Source organism: Nanorana parkeri, unplaced genomic scaffold, assembly GCF_000935625.1.
Source record: "Nanorana parkeri isolate BGI_ZX_2015 unplaced genomic scaffold, ASM93562v1 scaffold34, whole genome shotgun sequence".
Taxonomy (NCBI): domain Eukaryota; kingdom Metazoa; phylum Chordata; class Amphibia; order Anura; family Dicroglossidae; genus Nanorana; species Nanorana parkeri.
The window spans coordinates 29,952-52,387 of record NW_017306302.1 but is presented as its reverse complement, the minus strand read 5'-3'; the positions used below and the strand labels follow the sequence as shown (position 1 = coordinate 52,387).

Sequence of the window (22,436 nt, the reverse complement as noted above, 5' to 3'; positions counted from 1 at the left end):
ATGTTGACTTTTATGGGAAATATAGAAAGTTGAATATAACTTCAACAGAATCTGGTCTCTATATCTACTGACAGGTGGTTTTCTCCAAAGGTAACATCTGACTAGGATTTCCTTTCACAATAAGCATAGTTTATCTTTCCAAGTGTTGTGGTAGGTTAATGTAGATGTATAATTGCTAAAATCTCCTTACAGGTGTTAATGTAATTAAAATTGTTTTAGATTTTTTTTTTTTTAATACAGTTTATAGTTAATAAAAACCTGCTAATCATGCTATGAAGGTCTTTGGTTAGGCACCTTCGGTCTCAAAAAGGAACTGCTGTTTTGTCATCTTTGTCACAAGCATCCCTGATTGGCTGTACCAACACACATTGTATAGGTATGGTCATTTGTTGTCACTATCAGGAAGCTGGTCCAAGGCAATGCAGTGGAGGCCAAAGCAAGTGCTTGTGGACAAAAAGTGGCTAAAAAGGACCAGAGGAGTCAGCAGCACTGAGATGAAAAAAATGTAAAAAACTGTATTTCATGGGGGGAAAACATAACCGTTGTTTAAGATACACAGTTATCCAGTTATACTATACAGGTGGGGTTTACATTTACTTTAAAAATACTTAAAGCCCAACTGAATTTAAGGTTTAAATGCACTAAATACATTACAGGCACATCAAAGCAAAAAGGTTTGCAAAGTCTGTTTTAAGAAATCAGCCACAGCCTGAGCAGAAAAGTCTGTCCCCTGCCAGCATGCTGTAGAGAAACGCTTTTACTCTGTGTGGAAGCAATGATCTCTCTGCAGAGGTCTGACGTGCCCGTGATGTGTGAGACCTATAATTCTGCAATCAGCTCACTCGCATCCTGTATAAAATAGATTCAAAGACTTTTAAACAGCTTTATTTTGTTTCTATTTTAGGCTTCAATTAAAGCGATTGCATAAAGTGTAGTTGATGCCTTTTCTAATATTCATTTTTGTTGCATTCCATTTAAGGAGTCTGCTGGAGGGGATATCCAGTCTCCTTTAACACCAGAAAGCATCAATGGGACAGATGACGAAAGAACACCCCCCGAAGTGACGCAAAATTTTGAACCAAGGGCTGAACCTACGCAGAATGCATTGCCATTTACACATAGGTACCAATTCAGTTCACAAATCCTGATTAACTGATGTGTATCTGTGACTTTTGTGCCATGTGGTGAATTCTATGATCCTGTATGAGTTTGTCTAATGAAGACATCTGGATAAAGTAGAAGGTTCTCTACATATTCTCAATATTGCAAGCTATGCTATTCAATGTTGTACTTGCATGCCAGAATCCACAGATCATTACATGGAGGATGATTTATATGCTAAAGATCTACTAATATGTACCTCAAGCCTATAGTGACCTTTCAGTAATCTGCTGGCATTGTGTAGTACTAGTTATCCATTACTCTTTTGAGGCAAGATGAGGAGCACATATCGGACATCTTTGTCTTTAAAGTGTATCTAAATCCAGTACTTTTGTTTAGAGTGCGAAAGTGTTAAAAAAAAAAAAAACCCTCCTGTCAGGTGTAACTGCTGTCTGTCCCAACTGGGAAGATTCAATCTTTTTGTTCTGGTGACCAATGTCACTGGGACAGAAAGTGACAAGAAGATCACACATTTTATAGTTACCACCAAAACGGGTATAGAGAGGGAATATGCCCATGGGGAAAGCAGTTTCAGTGACAGATGTCTAAAGGGGAGAGATTTCCTTTCTTTTGTGTTTCCAGGATAGAACAGGTTGCTGTTCTGTCCTCGTTGTGACAGAACCGCAAAAAAGGGTTTTTTGAACCATTCCCTACTCTATTCAAAACAAAAAAGGATTTGACTTTAGAGTAACGCATACTTTAAGTAACGGGAGATGCTATGGAGTTGTTTTACTAAAGGCAAATAGGCTGTTCGCTTTGCCAGGGTATTTGCCCTTTGCAAAGTGAATTTTCACCACATTCAGTAAGCTAACTAAGAATAGCGAATCACGTGCAAGGATAATACACTGAGTGGCCAGATTATTATGACCACCCCATCAGTACTTCGTTGGGCCACGAGATGACTCCACGAGATTACTTTGTTGGGCTGCCTCGTGACTCCACGAGATGTTGAAAGGTGATACGAGGAATCTGACACTGCACTGTTGCCCTTCTGTTGTCTTGTACCAGTCTTGTCACTCTCCGTTCTGCCCTAACATTGACTAGTCGCTGACTGCTATAATTCGCACGTTCAGACCCAGATTTTTGGCTGACAGTCCAGTCTTTAAACACTTTAACAACAGCTGCTCTTGAACATTTAATGAATTCTGCTGTTTTGCTGATACTCGCTCCATGGCTCCGAGCACCAACAATCATCCCACGTTCAAAGGCTGTTAAATCGCGTTGTTTACCCATATCTTCAGAAAGCAATCACTTCTTCTGTCGTGGTAAACAACCTGCTTCCCTATTTATAATGGTCTGGCCCTCTAGCAACTTCAGCGCGAAATTATAGCTAATTTGCCTGCAAACGTCAGGTGGTCATAATAATCTGGCCACTCCGTGTATATCATCCAGTCATATGAAGGCATATACACATTTTTTTTTTTTTTTTAAAGTTAGCAGAGCTTCACCTCACTCACTGAGCTAAGGGAAAACTCAGTTGCAAAGTGAACAGTATGTGTTGCCTTTAGTAAATCAACCCAATAGTCTTTGAATTCCCACTGGCCACTTCCTGTCTTCTGCTCCAAATAATGGTCATGCAGTGATCATAATCACTGAAAGAAATGACTGAAAGGTTTCTCTTCTTAGCCTAAATATAGTTGTTCTTCCATACCCATATGCAAATGCCTTGAGAGGTTTTTACCACTTGCAGGTGTAATCTCTGTTTCTTCCCTTAAGGGCTACCCTTTTAATCATCTCTTAAACTCCGCTTCCCTCTTCAGTTACATAATGAGGCTGTTTTTTTTTTTTTAACATGCTAAACCTGCTGCTAACAGATTTTCATTTTGAATGTCATGTAGTGCATGGCTGGACAAATCCGAGTAACCACTAAACCTTAACAATATCACATGGCTTTGTCCATAGAGATGTAGCTCCCATACCCTGCATCTTCCCAGCAGTTAGCAGTATTGTAATACCTGTGCAGTGGCTAAGAAAAATATAGGCAACCAAGGCTTGCAAATTTAACGCAGTCTTCTCCAACTGCCACAAGACTCTCATATATACCAGTGACCTTTCACTGCTTCACTCTGACATTCCTTGGGTCTAGGGGCACTACCTCCCTCAGCATAAATGACATGACATTTCTTGGTTCTAGCGGCGCTACCTCCCTCATCCTACATGACAAGAAATCCCGTGGGTCTAGTGGCGCTACCTTCCTTATCATACCATCCTACATGACATGCCACTCCTTGGGTCTAGTGATGCCACCTCCCTCATCATACATGACATAAAAGATGTTTCGTATAGGTACCAGGCAGCTGACCCAGAATTTCCTTCTCTTTTGCTTTAGTCTTCTTTTGGAGTGAAGTCTCTTTAAACAAATAGTTTCTAAACAGCCCCATATAGAGTAACTGCTAGAGGAATGATATGCAGAACTGATAAGTACTATGAAAGGAACTGATATTAGTCCTAAATATACAAAAACATGCAAGATAATGTTGACAAAAAATAGTTTGTGGAGAAGCCCTTTAAGTCTCTTCAGCTACTGTTTAAACACCACAATGACTGATGGATGTTGCAAGTGCTGATAGTCTTCACACTTTGAGTGCAGGAAGGGGTATAGCAGGTAACTTGCATTGCTTGAGTGTTTTTGGTTTTTTTCTGAATCGAATTGGTGCTCTCTTTGTACAAAACATGGAGAGTAAAGCAAAATGATACCATTTACAGGCTATCTTTGGGTCAGTCTTCTTGGTTATACTATTAAAAGGTAGAGTTGATTGGTTGATGTGGTTTATTTTCTTAATAACTATAATGCAGTGCTCACTTGATTTTGTTAACACAGGCAATGTTTTACGTGAGTGGTTAGAGCACTAATGTGGTCTTCTGTGTGTTGGAGCTTTTCCTATAAGTATTCACTTTGCTGCAAGCATAGAGATCTTTTTTTCTCTATGAAAAGAGACTTCCTGTTTTACAACCACGTATGTTCACAGTGCAGGGATAAATGTTTTTGTGTGCTCTTTGTGAAGAAGTACTCTCATCTAATGGTAAAATACAACTGATATATTCTATATCCTGATATTTCTTTAGGGAATGTCTGATCATGGGATTCTGTTAAAGTGGTTTATTGGCTAAAGACGTTGCCTACCCTAAAAGTTCTAACTTTATACATTGGCTTGTGAATGTCCACCTACAAAATGTTATTAAGCCTTTCCTCGGTAGCTTCCATCTGCGTGTCAAAGCCAAGGTCTACAAACTTTACTGAACGATCTCCATCCTATTATTTACGCTTATAAATTGTCAGCTAATGTTAATGATCATAGTAAAGTGCAGTATCCCTTAACAACCAATCAGGATTTACTGATTTACTGGTATGAGTGCAGTAAAAATAAATCTGATTGATTTGCTTTGCATTATTGCGCTGTTCTCATTGTCACTGCCCTTTGCATTGTCTTACTTTCTCTAAAGCCATTTTTAATAGAGCAGGGTAGGATTAGAACCTCTGTCAGGGTTTCCATTCTGTCTGTATGTCCTTTTTGAGATCCACCCTCCTTATTTGCCCGGTGCTCATTGTCACAGGGACTGAACGTGAGGGGAAAATTCAAAATTTGGGCTCATCATTAGAAATGGAGTAAAGGGGCAATCTTCCAATATAGTCACTAGTTCCAGTGACAAACATCTAGAAGGGGATTTTTATCACCCTTAAGAGATTTCCACGTATGCCCTGCTGTGTCTACGGGACAAGAGTAAAATGAAATAATGAAATCTCCCCCCCCCATTCCAATGGGACACAGATGGCAAAACAGTGTTGTAACTATTCTCTGCTTTATTTACATTTTTTTTTAAATGGCTATGGAAGAGCACCTGCGGTGCTGTAGTCAACTATATATTGCAAAGGATGATGGTTTTACCCTACTTAGAAAGAGTGCCATCACCAAACTGTACATCACACACCAATTAAGCCTGCCCTACCTCAGCTCTGCCTCCTTATTTTTAAGGTTCATCTTCTTTTCATTTGACCTAAAGACTTTAGGTTGAAGAACACTTTGCTGTTGGTTATGGTGATATTCCAAAATGCTCAAAACATTGAGACCATTTTACGTTTTGCAGAATATAATCTACACGTTTTAATCTTTTTTAGCAGAACTATGCAGGAAAACGTTTTAAAGTATCCACAAATTTAAATAATTTTGTACCATATAATTATACAACACTAAGTAAATTGGTGTAATCATCAACTTAAAGGCTCAGCCCAGATACTGCTGAAAATTTTCCATTTCAGTCTCTAAAATGGCCAAACAAATTTTCAGAAGCCAAATATCAGTTGATTTTGCCATACTGAACTGAGATCCACAATGTATCCTGACCAAGTCACCATTGTAACTGGCAATCGGTAAGGAGCTTACTGGACTATAGAAGGCTTTAAATGCGATGGTTCCAAAATATTCTAAAACCTTAATCACTGGACGAACACAGTGCAACATCTTCCTTCTCTATGTTCTTTCTATGCGTTCCATCATTCAGTACAGGTGTTCTTTCAATAAGCCTGATTTTTTTAATTGTTTCTGCAGAGCTCTATCACCATGACAACAGTAGTAATGATAATGATATTGCTGCAAAGCTGGAAAGTTCACACTGATCCTAGAAAGTTAAAGGCTTTTCTAACCAACACTGAGATTTTAGGCTTTTCTTTACACCAGAGTTGACTCTTTTTCCCATACAAGTCTATAGGAATGCAAAGCAGCTTAAAGCAGGTCAAATGCAAATCAGGAGGAGGTCAGCTGCAGGCCAAATGCCCCATCAATAATTTCTGAACAATCTCAGACGTGTCTAACACTGATGTATAGAGCAAGTCACATTTGCCCATCAACACTGGTCATAAGCATCACTTAAAGTATATGTGAAGCCAAAACATGTATACTTTTGTTTTGGATAGAGTAAGGAATGGATAAAACCCGTCACTTTTTCTTCATCTTTGTCCAATTGGGGAGATTTTCCCTAAAATCCCTGTCCTGTGGACAGGAAATGAGAGGATATCTCACCAAAGTGAGGGAAATCTCTTGTTCCAATGTCATTATTGGAAGACTTCCTCTTTATTCCTGTTCCAATGACCATTCAAAATTTATGATTTTCCCTTCAAATAGAACATTTCTCTAGTCGGGACACAGACAGCAATTACAACCTGAGGGATTCTACCCCTTCCAGACTCTATCCAAAACTACATTCACAATTTTGGGCTTTAGATGCATTTTAACATGGCTGTAGTGATAGACTACACATTTGGTTTACTAATTTGTATTGAGATTGTAGTCCATCACGGGAGCAAGCTTGGAGCGATGGCTACTTTTACAACACACAGAGGGACCATAAATCGCCACCCTCCAGAAGGACGGACAGTGTCCGCACCAATTCAGAGATGATTTGAGGATCTACAGCCGAGTGATACACAAATAAGATAAATTTTTGTTAATAGTTAAGGTATTTAAATGAATTTTTAGGATTTAACTCCTGAGTTTAGTGTCACTTTAAACTGTCCAATGGCTCAGTGATGTGTTTTGTCATTTCCAAGGCCCTGTATAAAAGCTGCAACATTATAAAGCAATTTTTCTTCTTGATGCCTGGTGTCTATAAAGTAACTTTTATATGTATGATATAAATATTGTTAGCATTTAAGGTTCAGCATTTGGCACTCTATGCATAATCTGCCGCTTCCATGGTTTCCACGTCTGTGTTGCCAGTTTAAATATACTGATGTATACATACATGTGCATGTGTTACACATTGTGGTAATCAGTCTTCTTTTACCTTAAATGGAGTGTCCTTTTTTAAATATGTATTGATCCTTATGTAAAAAGGACTGTTTTTTTTTTTAAAGCTGACTCTGACAATCTCTAGCTTTTGTATCTGGTAAAGCAAAGTGTGCCAAATACTTTATATCCCAAGGCAGCCAATCATACTTCATGGTTTACTCGGGTGACTACAGTACACTAAAATTTGGCTGCTCTGGATTCCTGTACTATGTGCTCTCTTCTTGAAGCATATATGTGTCTTTTTAATGTTTTATAGTCCTTCGGTCCAAATGCATTTTAAATAGATATATTTCTAGTAATTGTAATTTTATTAGTGAATATTTTTCAGAGTTTGTGAAATCGGACATTTAGGTTTTTTTTGCCTCCTAAAACATGACTTTTTCAGCACAAACATTTTGTGGAGTTTTCTTGCTGCAGAATATACTATAAAAATATATAACTTATTTGTAGCATGGCAGGTTTTACAGTATCTGCTAAATGACATTTTGTACCATACTTTTATGCAAAAACTTTGTAACTATTAACTTGTTTTGATGTTTTTTTTTTTTTTTATATAGTTTGTGGTCACTAATATAATGGAAGTTTGTATTTTGTGGTACAAATGATCTTAATGTGTGTCTGTAAATATAACCTTTTTTTATTTCTTTTTAGTTGTGATAAAATGGGCTTGGATGGGTTCAAACCTGTTACGTTTTTGGCAGATTCTCTCTTCTATTTGTACCATTGTGACCATTGTCCTGTAGAATGAAAGTCATAGGAGATTCAAAACCAGAGCTAAAAGGGAAGTCTTCCAATGGAGACACCTGTCTAAGAGGAGAATTTTCCTCACTCACTTTGGGAGATTTCCTCTAACTTTTTGTTGTGTCTCTGGAACAGGAAGTGAATGGAAATGTCCCCAATAGTACACAAGTGGGAAAACTGGCTGGGGTTTTACCCTTCTCTACTCTGCCCAAAACAAAAAAGTTTTGGCTATACATGCACTTTAATAATCCATTAATATAAAGTGTCTTATATACAGTATGAAAAAAATATTCCCCTGGTTTTATGACAATCCTTTTTCATTAAAAAAAAACCAAAAACTTTCATATAATAAAAATCAATAAAAAAAAGTAAAAAGAACCAATGTGATCCTCAACTTAAAAGGCTCATATCATCCTACAGGAACAGCTGAAAGGCTTCTTGTGTCTTTCACAAACTTTGAATTCCCCATTTTGCTGTGTGGGCTGAAGCCCTTTGCTTGGCTTTGTACTGGCCACAAAAAGTGGGCAGAGCCAGGACCCCAGGAAAGGAGAATCAAACCGTAGGGGTCAGCAGAAAAATGGACAGATGGTTCAACTCGCAATGTATTTCTGGGTGAAGTTAGCCTTTTTTTTAATATAAATATGAATGTTTAGAAATGCTAGGGAATATTTTGGATGTTTCCATGGCAACTACTGGTGCATTCAGCAATCAGACTCCTGTACATCTGAAGTGGCATTTATGTGTGTCAAACTTGTATTGAGATATGAAGCAGCACAGACCGATTGGTAGGGTAGCTCAGATCTACTACTTTTCTCAGAGCTTCTTGCAGAACAGAAATGATGGTGAATAAAAAGCCATTGGTTTGCACAATAGTAGTATATACAGGATTATTGTTGAACAGCTATGAAGAATTATTTCAGTGCACATTTTGTTTTTACTTGTATGGAAATACTGAGAGCGGTTAGGGCCCATTTACACTAGTGTGGTGTAGTAACATGCACGTTGCCACGTAGATTACTGCAGCACATGGTTACACGCATGGTGCATTGCATCACAAGAAATGCTGCAGGTCCGTTTTTTTCAATTTTATTTTGTGTGTTGCCAGGCCATTCAAATAACAGGGCTGCTTTACCACAACCTATATTACACGCAGCATAACATACTTTGTGTTAATGTTACACACCAGTGTGAATGGTCCCTTACAGATTTAGGGCCTGTATCGGTGGGCTTTTTTTTCTTTTCAGATGGGTTTTGCATCCCCATACATGCCTACGGACCTGAAGGAGGTCAACTGCACTTCAGAAGGAGGTCAACTGCAGGTCAAATGCATCTGGCAATTAATTCTGAATGATCTCAGAAGTATCTCAAACTGATAGCATTGACACTAGCCCACAAGCCCTACAGGACACAAACCCTAGGTCAGATATCACAGTAAGGTGCATGGTAGTTGGAAAAAAAGCTAAACATAAGGCTAAAATTGAAACGCAAGGGTAAAAAGCATTAAAATGAGTAGACACATAAAAGTAAAAATAATTTTGCTCATTTTACATGACAAATGTACAAGTCAGTTTGAGATGGAATTGACTTGGCTGTGACTTCTTCTTTTTTTTTTTAAATTGGACTCAGCAGTTTTCAGCTACTTTCGCTCACTGGTGCAGCTGAAATTTTGTATAATTAAAACAAATGCTTTGCATCTAAAATAATGCTATTCAATTTTGACCCTACTAGATGTAAATTGTCTTTTTTTTAAATGGCTTTAAAATGGCTTTAGAAATGTTTAGTAATAACAATCTTCAAACAGATGCATATAGATAACTGAAGACCTTTTCTTTATTCTCTGCATCCCTTATTTTTCTTTTCCTCCCCATTCTTCTCATGGTGGCCATTTTTTACTAAAGGCAGATTAATCCATCTTTACTTCCTGGAACTCTGGCACATGTGACCATGCACATCAACTCAGGGGAAAATAATTCCTTTCTCTGAGATCTCGTGGGATTTTGCAGTTTACATGTGAGATTTTCCAACAATGCACTGGTGATGTAACCTTTCCAGGATGCATCTTTTAGGCATGAGCTGCATCACAAATCTCTAAGAGGACCAGGAAAGTGCAAAATAGTAATTGTAAGTAAAAGAAAAATATGTTATAGATTATTTCATATCCGCATCCAGTGCTGATGTGATTTTTAGTAAAAGGGGGTAAGGGTCCGCTTTTAATGCAGGTGCATTTTATTATACAGTGTATCCTGTACTGTACAATGAGACAAGGGGGTACAGTAGATGTCTGGACTGTACTTTGCAAGAATAGGAGACAGGATACAGTTGTAAGACTGTACTGTATTCTATACTGCATTGTACAATGAGACAAGGGGGTACAGTAGATGTCTGTACTGTGTGACTGCCAGGATAAAGGTATAGGGCTGTGCTGTTTTGTACACTGTATACAGGAGGAAAGGAGAAACTAGAAAATCATAAGAGCAGCCTAGAGCTGCTCTCCACCTGCTGGTTGAGAAAGAGAATGCTAAATATTAGTAAGCAACGTTTCATTTTCCTGACCATTTTAAAATCAACTTTTTTTTTTCAGTCCTGATCCTAATAAAGAAAGAAAAAAATGTAAACTACTACACATTTCCTTTTAATGTTTCCTTTCCAATTACCTTTGCCTTATTCACCAGTAGATCTGGTGATTTTGAATGGAAAACAAATCAGAAGAAGACACAGGTTTTGCAGTGGCAGTTTGGCAGGGAGCGTTCTTATACCCAAGTAGCATTGCATCTTAATAAAATGAGTGATCTACCTCTTGTGAAACATACCACCACAATCTCAGAATGTACACAGCGCAGTTGGTTGTCATGACTGACTGTTCGTACGTTCATTATTTATTTGATGTGGTTGGTGTTTAAATAACTTTTTACAACATAGAAGTTAATGTTTTTGCTGTTTTTTACTGTGTTTTTCATCTATAAGTAAGCAAAGTAACATCAGAAACAAAAATTGCTGGCTCGATGCAAATGGGTACAAAGAAAAGCACTTTACAACAAATCAACCTGTGAAACAATTGGGTTGACTTGAGTGGACTTTGTTACTGCTTTGTGAATTAAATGTCGACTATTGCTGCAAAGGTTCATATATAGCCGTGCCCTATGCACAGTTATTATGGTGTGAAGTTTTACCTTTTAGAATAGAGCATCAGATTGTAAGAGCATTTTCACACAATGGATTGCTAGCTTTTTGGTGGAGTGGAGGGTTTATTCCTTTGACTTAACTGCACCCCACCCCTGTGAAAGCCATTGTGGGCAATGCTTGGTTTTTCAGGGCCAGTGACTGTAGTAGCCCAGCTGAAAAGTCAAAGGTATTCTGTGCTTTGCCCTTGCATGGTGTAACTACACCCGGGTACACCTAATATTTAGGGTGTAACTTGAAGCATGGTTGCAGTTCCCAACCAGGCTCTGCCACCACAACTGTGGCATCCATAGACAGGAATCTTTGTATGAACATACTGCTAGTCCCATCTGCTACTACAGCAGCGGGACTCTGTAGAGTAGCTGGCAGTAGGGTGTTGGTGTCACCGCACTTGTAAGTTATCCATTACTTACTCCAGCCCTTTACCTCCATATGGAGGCTCTGTGACTAGTCAACATATTCTTGTCACACTAGACTGCTGCTTGGTCATAATTTTGAAGGAAATCCTTCTTACTGAAGTAGGCAGAGCTTGCTGAACCATTGGCCTATAACCTTTTTTTGTAGCAATTATCTGATTGGCAGGGATTTCCAATGTAGCATTTAGAACACTCATCTATATATCTTATCTGCCTCCTACCCATTATTGCATGAGGATGGGACAAACTTATCACTCCGTGGGTTACTACAGAGGCCCTCGCATACATAGCTAGAGTGACAGGTTCCTTTTAATAAATTAGAACGGTGTTCTGCTTCAGACGCCTTTTGTTGGAGCTCCTTGAATGCTACTTTGATATGTGTATGGGCAACACTGCACGTGATAATCTTATCAATTGAATAAGCAATAGCGATCTTTATTATCCACTATCATTGTGATTACAGTCTGATGATTTTGCAGGATGATATCAAGTTACTTCTGTCACTGATATATTATGTTTGAAATTATTTTTTGATGCATCGCAAATACACCACACAATAATCTGGAAAACAGCCTGAACTCTATAGCCCATTTAATCACTTTCCTTATCAACATCATCCCACAAAATCATCAGAAAGAGATCATGACGATTCATTACTGGGGCTGTCATGCAAATATTAAAGGTGTACAGCTTTATTTTTTTTTATAAATACAAATTTGATTTTTTACTTGTTATGCAATCTATATAGCAATATACACTACATATATTGTATTATTTATATATAAATTTGTAAAATGTGTTGCTAGTTTTAGTGGTTTTTGCAGCACAGATGTTCTGACGATTCGGAATTCTGTATCTTTAGTGTGTCCCTGTTCTACTTTCACTTATTTTTTGTTTTAATGCCTCAGCAATGTACAGACAATGACTTGGGCTATATCAAGTGGCATGTTGTACCTGTGAATTCTGTGTTTTGGTGCTTGTGTATGCAGGTTATCCCAACTTGCCAACATTTTTGTATGAACCCTGGGACAAAATAGACCATGTCAAGCCCCACCAAACCCTTTTGTATACAATCTCCACTCTTGTATTGCTGAATATCATGGCAGTTCTGGGAATTTACGACTTTTAGCAAGCATGGACAAAGCATGAAAGAGGAACGGTATGGAGCCACTGTGTGACCAGAAGAGGTGTTCATGGAAATGCTACTTTTGGTTTGAATTGCCGTATACAGGTAATAGATTTAACTTAAAAACATTGTCATTAGTGACGGCTATGCTTTTAATAAAAGTAATAAAACCCATTAATGAAATACAGGAGACCAGGCTGCCCTACACTAGGGTTTGTGGTATATTCATGAAAGTCTTTGTTTTAAATTAGGAGGCTTTTCTACCAAAAGACCAAACTAACCTGTGGTGTAGTGACTGCCCTGAAGAAATGAGGACTTTAGTTTTATACCTGCTTTCAAGGATAACCATTGCAATTTATAAACATTTGTATATGCGAATTGCAGTTTTTTTTACTTGAAATAATTAGTTTCTTTTTTTACATTGTGTTTTACTACATTTTTTTACATTTCAGTTTCAGTCTATTTGGTTGTCTTCAGATGCTATTATAGAGGGTGGTCAGGTAGTGTTGTTGTTTGGGTGTGTGTGTCTTTTTATTTATTTATTTTTTATTGAGGAGATACAGCTTGGTGCTTGATGATTCCTCAAGTTCTCTATTGAGAAGGGTTGATATGATCATCATGTGTAAATACAGAAATGGTATTTATAGTGAACTTGGTGCAACATTATTCAACTTTAAAGTCACTGCAAAAAAATGTTGTTTAAAACTAACTATGCCAAACTATAACTATTATAAACTTGTAAAATGTTATAGTCTGGTATAAGTTGATCCAGTCCAATATGTGATTGCTTTAGGGTAATCCCCTAAGGCCTGGTTCACACCTGTACGTTTTGTAGCGTGTTCAACGCTCTACGAACGCTCTACAAAACGCTCAAACATGAAAATCCCATTGTTTTCTATGGGTATGGTTCACACCTTGCCGTATTTCAGCCCGTCTGAACGCGCTACAAAACGGCCTAAGCCTGAAAAGGTACATGAGCTTCTTTGCAGCGTTTTTGTCGCGCGATTCCATTGGGATACAGCCAAGTAGCCCTCGGAAACGCGAATCGCGGTAAAAACACGCGACAAACGCGCATATTCGATGCGCCTAGATGTGAACAGAGCCTAAGGCTGGGTTCACACCTAGGCGTATTGAATATGCGCGTTTTTACTGCGATTCGCAGTAAAAAAAACGTGCGACAAACGCCCGTTTCCGAGGGCTACTTGGCTGTATCCTAAGTACATGTACTTCTTTGGGCGTAGGCCGTTTTGTATCGCGTTCGGACGGGCGGAAATACGGCAAGGTGTGAACCAGACCCATTGAATACAATGGGATTTAGATGTTTGAGCATTTTGTAGAGCGTTCGTCGAGCGTTGAACGCGCTACAAAACGTTCAGGTGTGAACCAGGCCTAAAGGAGGATTTATTTTCCCTGTTAGAGCAAATTGACCCATGCTACATAGTTTTTTTTTTTCTCTCTATAGGTTAAACTCAATGGACTTGTGTGTTTCTTCAACCTGACTAATTATGTAACAAGACATTTAATTAACTTATGAATTCTTATTCAGATCATGTGTGATTTTCACCGTTTAAGTGTTTTTCCACTTTTGTGGTCAAATTTGAGAAACCCTTCCCCCTACTATGTTTGTGTTCCCATTCACACGGCATACCTACACATGTTAAAAATATTTCTTACCTTTTTTATAGTTGTTTCTTTGTTGCAGGATTATACATAGGACTTTATGGGCAGATTCTACTGCTTTTAAAAGATGGCAGTGTAGAGATAAGGGACAGACAGGGAGTCCTGGTGTTTTCAGAAAAGACCATTTTATAAATGTAAGCTGCAATCCTTAAATGTTTAAAGTTATCTAAAGTTATACTATGTGAAAATACCAATTTGACTGCAAAAGTGGAAATACATTTTAATCCTCTGCAGCCAAAGCATACATTACTGAAATTCAAGATTCCTGCTAAATTAGCCAAAATTTATAGTGACGCTAAACTCAGGAGTTAAATCTTAAAAATGCATTCGAGTACCTTAACTATTAACAAATATGTATCTTATTTGTGTATCACTCGGCTGTAGATCCTCAAATCATCTCTAAATTGGTGCGTACACTGTCCTTCCTTCTGGAGGGTGGCTACTTTTGTTCCCCATGGTCCCTGTGTGTGTTGTAAAGTAGTCACCACTCCAAGCTCACTCCCGTGATGGACTACAATCTCAATACAAATTAGTAAACTGAATGTGAAATTTGTAGTCCATCACAGGAGCAAGCTTTGTGCAGTGATTACTTTAGAACACACACAGGGACCATGGGGAACAAAAGTAGCCACCCTCCAGAAGGAAGGACAGTGTACGCACCAATTTAGAGATGATTTGAGGATCTACAGCCGAGTGATACACAAATAAGATACATTTTTGTTAATAGTTAATGTACTTGAATGCATTTTTAAGATTTAACTCCTGAGTTTAGTGTAATTTTAAGCTGTTGGTGGCCCTTTAAGCAAGAGTATACTTAAAATTCGGGTGGCCTGGGGGTAAAATTCTCACCCAAACAGTGACTGCATACTTTCAGATAAAATAGTCAGCAGTGAGATTCCTCCATTCACGCTCCATAGTGTGGATGGGGGAATCTTGTGACTTCCTCTTGTACAGAATGCAGGAGAACAAGGAAAGATCTACACGGGTATGGCTAGCATAAGTCTACTGCTCATGTGATGGAGCTAAAGAACTCTGAAATGTGGAGCACCCATTGTATTGTATTACTCCATTAGAGGTACACTTTTTAATGATTGTAATCTTTGAGCTGAACTGCAGGCTAACCAGGAGAAACACAAATGGAATATATTGGAGCTGCTTTACTTGGCAAAGGATTTGTATTTTTCTATTCAATCCTGAGATTACACAGCCTTGTTGCACAGCTAAAAGGATGATGCCACTTACAATAAAAGGGGAATTTTATTGGGCAACCGATGAAAATGGAGTTCCGCTTTGACACAACTGATTCTTCCCCGGCCTAAGCCTGTGATTGGACAATGAAGAGGCAGCATCTAATGAAGTCTTCACACTGCTTGCTACTGCTGTCAGCTTGTTTATTTTAAGCATGTTGTCATGCAGCTCATCTGATTTGGCTTCCACTGTTTCCCTCTCCCAGTTCTCTTGTATAAGGAGTTAAAAGATACTGAAATTAAGTAAAAATTCAGGTGCACTGGCTAAAAAAAAGGTGTAACAATTTATTAAGGAAATACATAGCTGCATTAATGTCTTTTATGTCTGTCCAGAGTTCAGCTTCACATGTATCAGTGTTTATAATCAAAGGCAATGATTATTCTATTTCCTCCAATAAACCACCTTTTGGAGATGGGAGGAAACCATCAGTGATTGTCAATGCTTCACAGAGAAGACGACTTCTGTTACAAATAGCTTGTATGTTGTTCCAACCCAATATGAGCTTTAGTTTCCACTCTTGCCAGCAGTCTTGGAGTCGAATACTTAACTATGGTTTGGATTTACATTTAAGAATGGGTGGTGGCTTGTGGCAAAGGTCTATATTGTCCCCGGCTTCGACACTGGAGAAATTACTTGTACTTTTCTTTGTCCAAAATGTGATTTTTTTCCTATATGACAAGTCGTTTTTTAACAAGAACCATTTTATATATTCAACTACTGTTCTTTTTATTTTATGTATTTATGCACTGTAACTTCCTTGTACTTAGCATAGAGCATGTATACAAACCTAATTTATGCAAACAAATATTGTTTGGTCCGTTTTTCTCCACGTCTGGTCACGTTGATTCAGTGTTTTGGTGCTAATAAACAGTATTTTTCTGTCTGTACTGTTTGGAACAGTATTAAACATTATCATTATAGCACATTCCTGCAGTGACTTCTTTTATTAGAGTGTAAATGGGATTGGAGTAGTTTAGTGTGAACATTTTGACCAATAAAAGGCTTCTAGATATTACTGTTGTCTCCAAAGATGTATTATAACATTTGCACACGGCATAATTGCACATATTTCGTTGTGTATTATATTTACTGTGGCATAGGCATAATGACAGTAGGGTAAGATGTGTGTATAATAAATAAATATATATAATTTTTTTTTTCTCTCTAAAGCAGAACCAATCTTCTTAAACAATATAAGAGGTTAACATAGGTAGACAAATTTGTTGCAGAGCAGGCCTCCTACAGTTGAGAAGTAGACAGTGTGTGTGTTAAGAGCGCTACTACTGTTTAGATACAAAAAATACAATTTAAAAAATACAATTAAAAAACACACTTAGGACAACCAAAATGCAATTTAAAAATGACTCACATTTAGAGTGTCCTGGGGGGTACTGGAGGTGGTCCAGTGGAACCCTTTGAAAGATGCAGCCTGGTGACTGAGAGCCTATATGCATAAAATGATAAGGGAACAGTTGTCTGCCGCAAGGGAACTCAGCTGGCCGGGCTGAGCCGTTGCAGCCGAAGATACTGTGTAGCTGGATGCTGTGTGAGGGGAACTGTCAGTTGAGTAGTGGAAGTCTTACTTGACCCAATCTGCTCACATATGAAAACCTTAAGGCCAACCAACACTGATAATCAGCCAGTGGCTTCTTATCACACTTTATGTCTAATACTGGTTTTCCATAACAATAAGCCAATTGTGATACCTTACCACTGGCGGTTCCCCAGCTTTGCTCATAGCTAGAAATAGATTCTTTCAGGACCAAGATCTACCCATAAATGGTGTCGGTATTTAAAAGGAAAATGTAAACATTTAGTTAGAATTAGCACACAATATTTATGTCTTTAAACTGTTGCTTAACATATACATACACATATAACATATGTGTATGTATGTATATATATTTTAATATACTTAATCCTTGTTTTACAAATAAACATTTAGTACAAGACAAAGGATTTCCAAAGTACTATGGAATATCTAAAGACTGCACAAGACTATCTTCCTGCCTTGAGCCTCATGTGGTCAGATTGAGACCTTGCACAGAGCTGCCCAATAATGGACAAGTCACTGCTATAACTCATTAACATGTGTGTGTAAATTTTGGCTTGAGCTCTGTAAAGAGCATAGGAGATAGAGGAAACTCCTGAAACTCCATCTGCTGGCTAGATAGACTACATAATCAAGCTGCCAAAAAATGAAAACCTTTTTAAAGTGGGTGTGTGTTTTTATATGTAAATATTTGAAAAACAAAATTCTAATAATTAAGAATGTATACATTCAACTATTATACAATACCTTTTAACGCCAGTTTATAAAGGTATGCCTAACTACTATAGTTAAACTGTATTACATATGCTAATTTTTGGAATAGCTAGTGTTTATATCTTTATATATATCCAGCTTCTGCCCTCCTCCTCTACCTTGGATATTGCTGCCAGACATTGCATGCATAATATACAGTAGCTGTTTCCTGATTCCTACCAGACTTCTCTCACACTTTCTTTTTTTTCTATTTCACATACTTAAATCAGATGCATCTTTGAACAAGTGTAATTATCCAAAAGAATAACATACATACTCTATACCTAGGAAAGTTTTACTTCACTTCCTGTTCCAGATACACCACAGGAAGTGAGAGGGAAATCCCACTGACACCGTTATCACCAAAACAGATGTCCCTAAATATTAGACTTTCCCCCACCTGCTGTTGTGGTGTGACAACCTTCATTGTACCTCTCTGGCCTAGTTACAATCATATAAGGTCATATAGGGCACATAAAGGGGTAAGTATCCCCAGTAAGGAGAAATATTGGAATACAATCTTGACAAAGTGTTTAATTCCTCCCTACTCTATTCAGAATTAAAATAAAAAATGTTTTCTTTTAGATGCTGTACTGCCTGTAAACTTAAGTCATCACATAGGCAAAACAACTAACTTTAAATACTAGCAACACAGTGTCACACATAGATTTAAAAGGAGCATCATGGAGCAAAATACTTGTATGGGAAACTTCAGATGGAAGCTGACATTTTCTAAACCCATACCACATGAAGCTGAACTCTGCAGTTTCACTGCAAGACGTATCACTGACCTGCAACTATCACTGTTGTGTAAATGGTTAATAACTGGCCACATAGGTTTTTCTTGAAATAAAATCTGTAACATAAGACACCCTGTCTCTCGTCATTGTGTTGTAGTAGTTAGTGACTATATAAAAGACATCGGTGACAGATTTATACTTTCCATCATATTGTGTTCTGCTATGGTCATTTAGGTCACGTTGGAAAGCAGAAGGTTAGTATGTGCCACCTAGATAAGAATGTAATCCAGTAAGAGGGTTATGATCTCCAGGCAATGATGAGCATACAAGAAAGAAAGCTAGGATCTGTTCATGGGGATTATAGCACAGAAGCCTGCATGTAACACAAATGCTAATCAGTAATCTAACATAAATTCATGCTCTTGGTCAGACGGCTTTCACCACTAGCACCAGACTGTTAATAAACTTCACACAGAACAGGCAAACTTCACACTTTTCAAATCTGTATTCAATGCAGTTCTGTTGTCTTGTTAAAGAAGAATATCTTGAAATGACAACAAAGACACCTTTTAGAAATGTTTAGTAATGCCATCTAAGAATAGAAATTACAATTTCAAAACTAAAATGAACCTTTTCACATTTTTTTATACCTTTTTTTTTATTTTTATAAACTTTTCATTTTTTCAATTATTTTATTAAATATTATTTTTGTTTAATTTACTTTTGTAAACATACTATGTCCTCAATTATTTACAAACACTCAGCGATCACTGAGTGCTTGTACCTGCTCTCCATCCTGACTCGCTATCACATATCGAGGAGAGCTCGATCTCTTCTGACTCCTCCCCTGCACCGACGGCCTGGCCTCCTCTGACAGCTGTCTCCGCCTCCACAATGCTGCTCTCCTGATCTGTTACAGGAGGCAGAGTGGGGGGGTGCGGGAGGAGAGCTCAGCCTCCTGTGACAGCGCTCACAGCTGTCACCGCCCCCACACTGCCACTCTCCTATTCTGTCATAGGAGGCTGAGCGGTGAGGAGAGACGCCGGCCGCTCGGCCTCCTGTGACAGTTTCTCTCCTCCCCGCTGAACGCTGCGCTGTGAAGAGGGGACACGTTTTGCCAAAAGTGCCAATTTCGGCCGATATGTTTTCGTCGGCCGGAATTTCTGTGCATCCATAACTGCATACCTTATTTGTCTTTTGCTCCCCACTCTTCTCGTGATGGCCATTTTTACAAAGGGCAGATGAATCCATCTCCCTTTACTTCTTGGAACTCTGGGTCTGCCTCCTGGAACTTGTGCAGTGCACATCGTCACAGGAGAAAAAAAAATATAATTCCCCCAAGACCTTATGAGAGTTGACAGATGAAATTTCCCTGGAAGGCACTGGTGATGTATCATTCCCAAGATAAATCTGTGAGGTCAGGACTACATCACTCAACCAGGAAATAGAAAAACATAAGTCTTTACATAGGCAAAAATGTTTATGTAACTAATGAATGTAAGATGGTTTCATATCAGAATGCAGAATTGCATTGCAATGTGATTTTGACTATTTGTCCATTGTCTTACCACCACTGCGGCGGCGGCTGTGGCAGTGGCAGACACACCACTTTTAAGACTGTGCAGCAGCACAAGGGCCTTTTGAGACTTTTTATCCCATATATACTAGATATGGTACTGGTACCCCTCATTCTTATACATAGACCTGGCCATTGCTCATTCTGGGGCAGGAAAGAAGTGGGGCTCGTGGCTTGTAATGTCCAAGTGGTATTAGTTAGTGAGCATGTCCGTCACTTCCTGTCTGACCAACAATGAGACATGCAGAATGTTTCACTCATTTCCTCTTGGTATTATTTTGGGCTGGATGGGAAAGGTATTCACTGTCTGACCTCATTGCATATGAACTATGAGAGAGTTCAGTGTATCGCAAATGCTTCTCTTCACATCGTTCTTCTAGGGAAGTGTATTTCCTTTCACTTCCTGTTGTGTATTTAAAACAAAGTGAAATAAGATCTCCCCAATAGAACACAGTAAAAAAACAAACTTTTATATAGGTTTTAACCATACCCTTCCCTATTTAAAACTAAAAGGAACATTTTGGCTTTGAATGAGAGAAAAAAATGTAGGATGCAGTTATTGCACTCCTGAAAATACTAGTGCTCTGTGTGTATGAAGCCTAACTCTTCCAGTACTGCCAATGAAATGTCTCAACACAGCTAGTCCCCCAGGCATGTATACTTTCCCAGCCATGCTTCTTTGCCAGCTGTGTGCACTGCCAGAACCCTTGCTGATGGGTTGGGTTGCCTAGGGTTGTTTGGTATGACGTAGAACTTGACCTTCCCTATGTCACAATGCTCGGCCCTGACCAGTAGTAGTAGTAGACATGTGCACTGCCAAAAAATTAGTTTAGTTTAGTTTCATTGTGATTCGGATTTGTGTTATTTCGTTTTTCGGGATTCGGGTGTGAAAGTCAATTCGGATTCGGAAGAAATTCGTTAGCGGTAGTTTGTTCGAACGTTCGTTTCTTATTCGTTTCGTTCATTCGTTTGTTCGTTTGCAGCAAAGTGACATTTGAGGGGGAAAAAATGTTTTTCTCCTTCTCTAATGTCACTTTGCTCCAACGGACGAAACGAACGTTCGAACGAACTACCGCTAACGAATTGCGGCAACGGAAATTCAGATTCGTTTGCATTCGTTATATCTGTAATTTGGAATTCGGATACATCCGAATGTCCGAATTTCCGAAAATTCGTCCGAATTTCGATTCGGAACAAAACTAATTGCACATGTCTAAGTAGTAGTAATCACATGGTACTAATGCTGTCACATGGGGGTAATATAATGTAATATCCCTGTCTAAACTCAAACACTAGTCAACATCAAACTTAGACAGGTGGGGATAAAAAAAGAATCTCACCAGTCAGATCACGGGCAGTAATTAAACCTTATTTTTAACTCTTATCCACTCAAAACAAACTATTGGAGCTGGGAGTTAAGTTTCAATCAGATTTTTTTAATGGGCTTTTTAAGTCCATAAAATGAATGTACTTTTAAAGTCAGGCCCACTTTGCTCAATTAGGCAGACATTAGCAAAGAACAGTAAGGGAGGTGCAACCTACCTATTGGATGTAGAAACACACAGACCCTGCAGCACTCTTGATGACATAATGCTGGTATATTGGGTCAGCAAAAGCTCTGCATTGATTGTGCTAATGTCTATAGAATCTTCTTCCATTTCACCAGTACACTGCATTTCCAGCGTTAGATAAAGAACACCAAGAAGGTGTTACTTTTTAGAGCTGAGAGGAAAGTTAATGCTCAGTTTATAGTTCCTTCCCCCACACCCACCTTCACTAAAGCCATACACCTATAGATTTTCTATGGTCAGATTGAAAAAGTGCAACAACTTCCTCCATCTATGATAAACTGTGGATGGAGGAATCTCCCAATGGGCCAAGCTTCAGTATCTTGCTAGTCACAGGCTCTCAAAATAACTGAACAATGCCTTCATCCAATCAGATTGTTCAGATATTTTGACAAGATACTGGCAAGACTGACTGACTAGCAAGATACTGAAGCTTGGCCCAGGGGCAGATTCCTCCATCCATCCGATCATAGGAAATCGATAGGTGTATGGCCAGCTTTTCGACTGCCTCAGTCAGTAAAGGGAACCCTTCAGCTCTAGTTTGTCAATTATAAATGTAGGTTTTAATGAGAGTGTTGGCTTTTAGCAGGCATCATAGGCTTTTTACGCTCTGCTTAAGCTTGCTTAAAGTGTGTTTCCACTTTTGAAGTCAAATTTGAGAAAACCTTACTATGTTTGTTATATGTTCCCATTCACATAGCATACATAAATATTTTTTTCAAATGTATTTCTTACCTTTTAGATGTTGGTGAAGGGCTTTGTGCCGATTCTGAGCGCTCTGAATTGAATACAATTAGAAAAATGTGGGAATCTTGAGTGAAAACATTTAGAAATAGTGCATGAGACCTTCTTTTTTTTTTTTTTTTTTTTTCTTTTTTGTTTGGGGAAAAACCTGGAAAAAAATTATCC

The 22,436-nt window shown here is 38.4% G+C and overlaps 1 protein-coding gene across 5 annotated transcripts in view; it reads left to right on the top strand.

Moving 5' to 3' along the window:
- Positions 1 to 22,436, top strand: part of HOMER1 (homer scaffolding protein 1) — a 91,924-nt gene that overhangs the window by 48,132 nt on the left and 21,356 nt on the right. For 4 of the 5 annotated variants that reach the window (XM_018569334.1, XM_018569342.1, XM_018569349.1 and 1 more), the window contains one exon: positions 980 to 1,122. In XM_018569334.1, the coding sequence (XP_018424836.1) occupies positions 980 to 1,122 (143 nt within the window). Of the gene's footprint in view, positions 1 to 979; positions 1,123 to 12,273; positions 12,510 to 22,436 lie in introns of those variants that run through there. The other variant, XM_018569358.1, reaches the window with a different exon arrangement.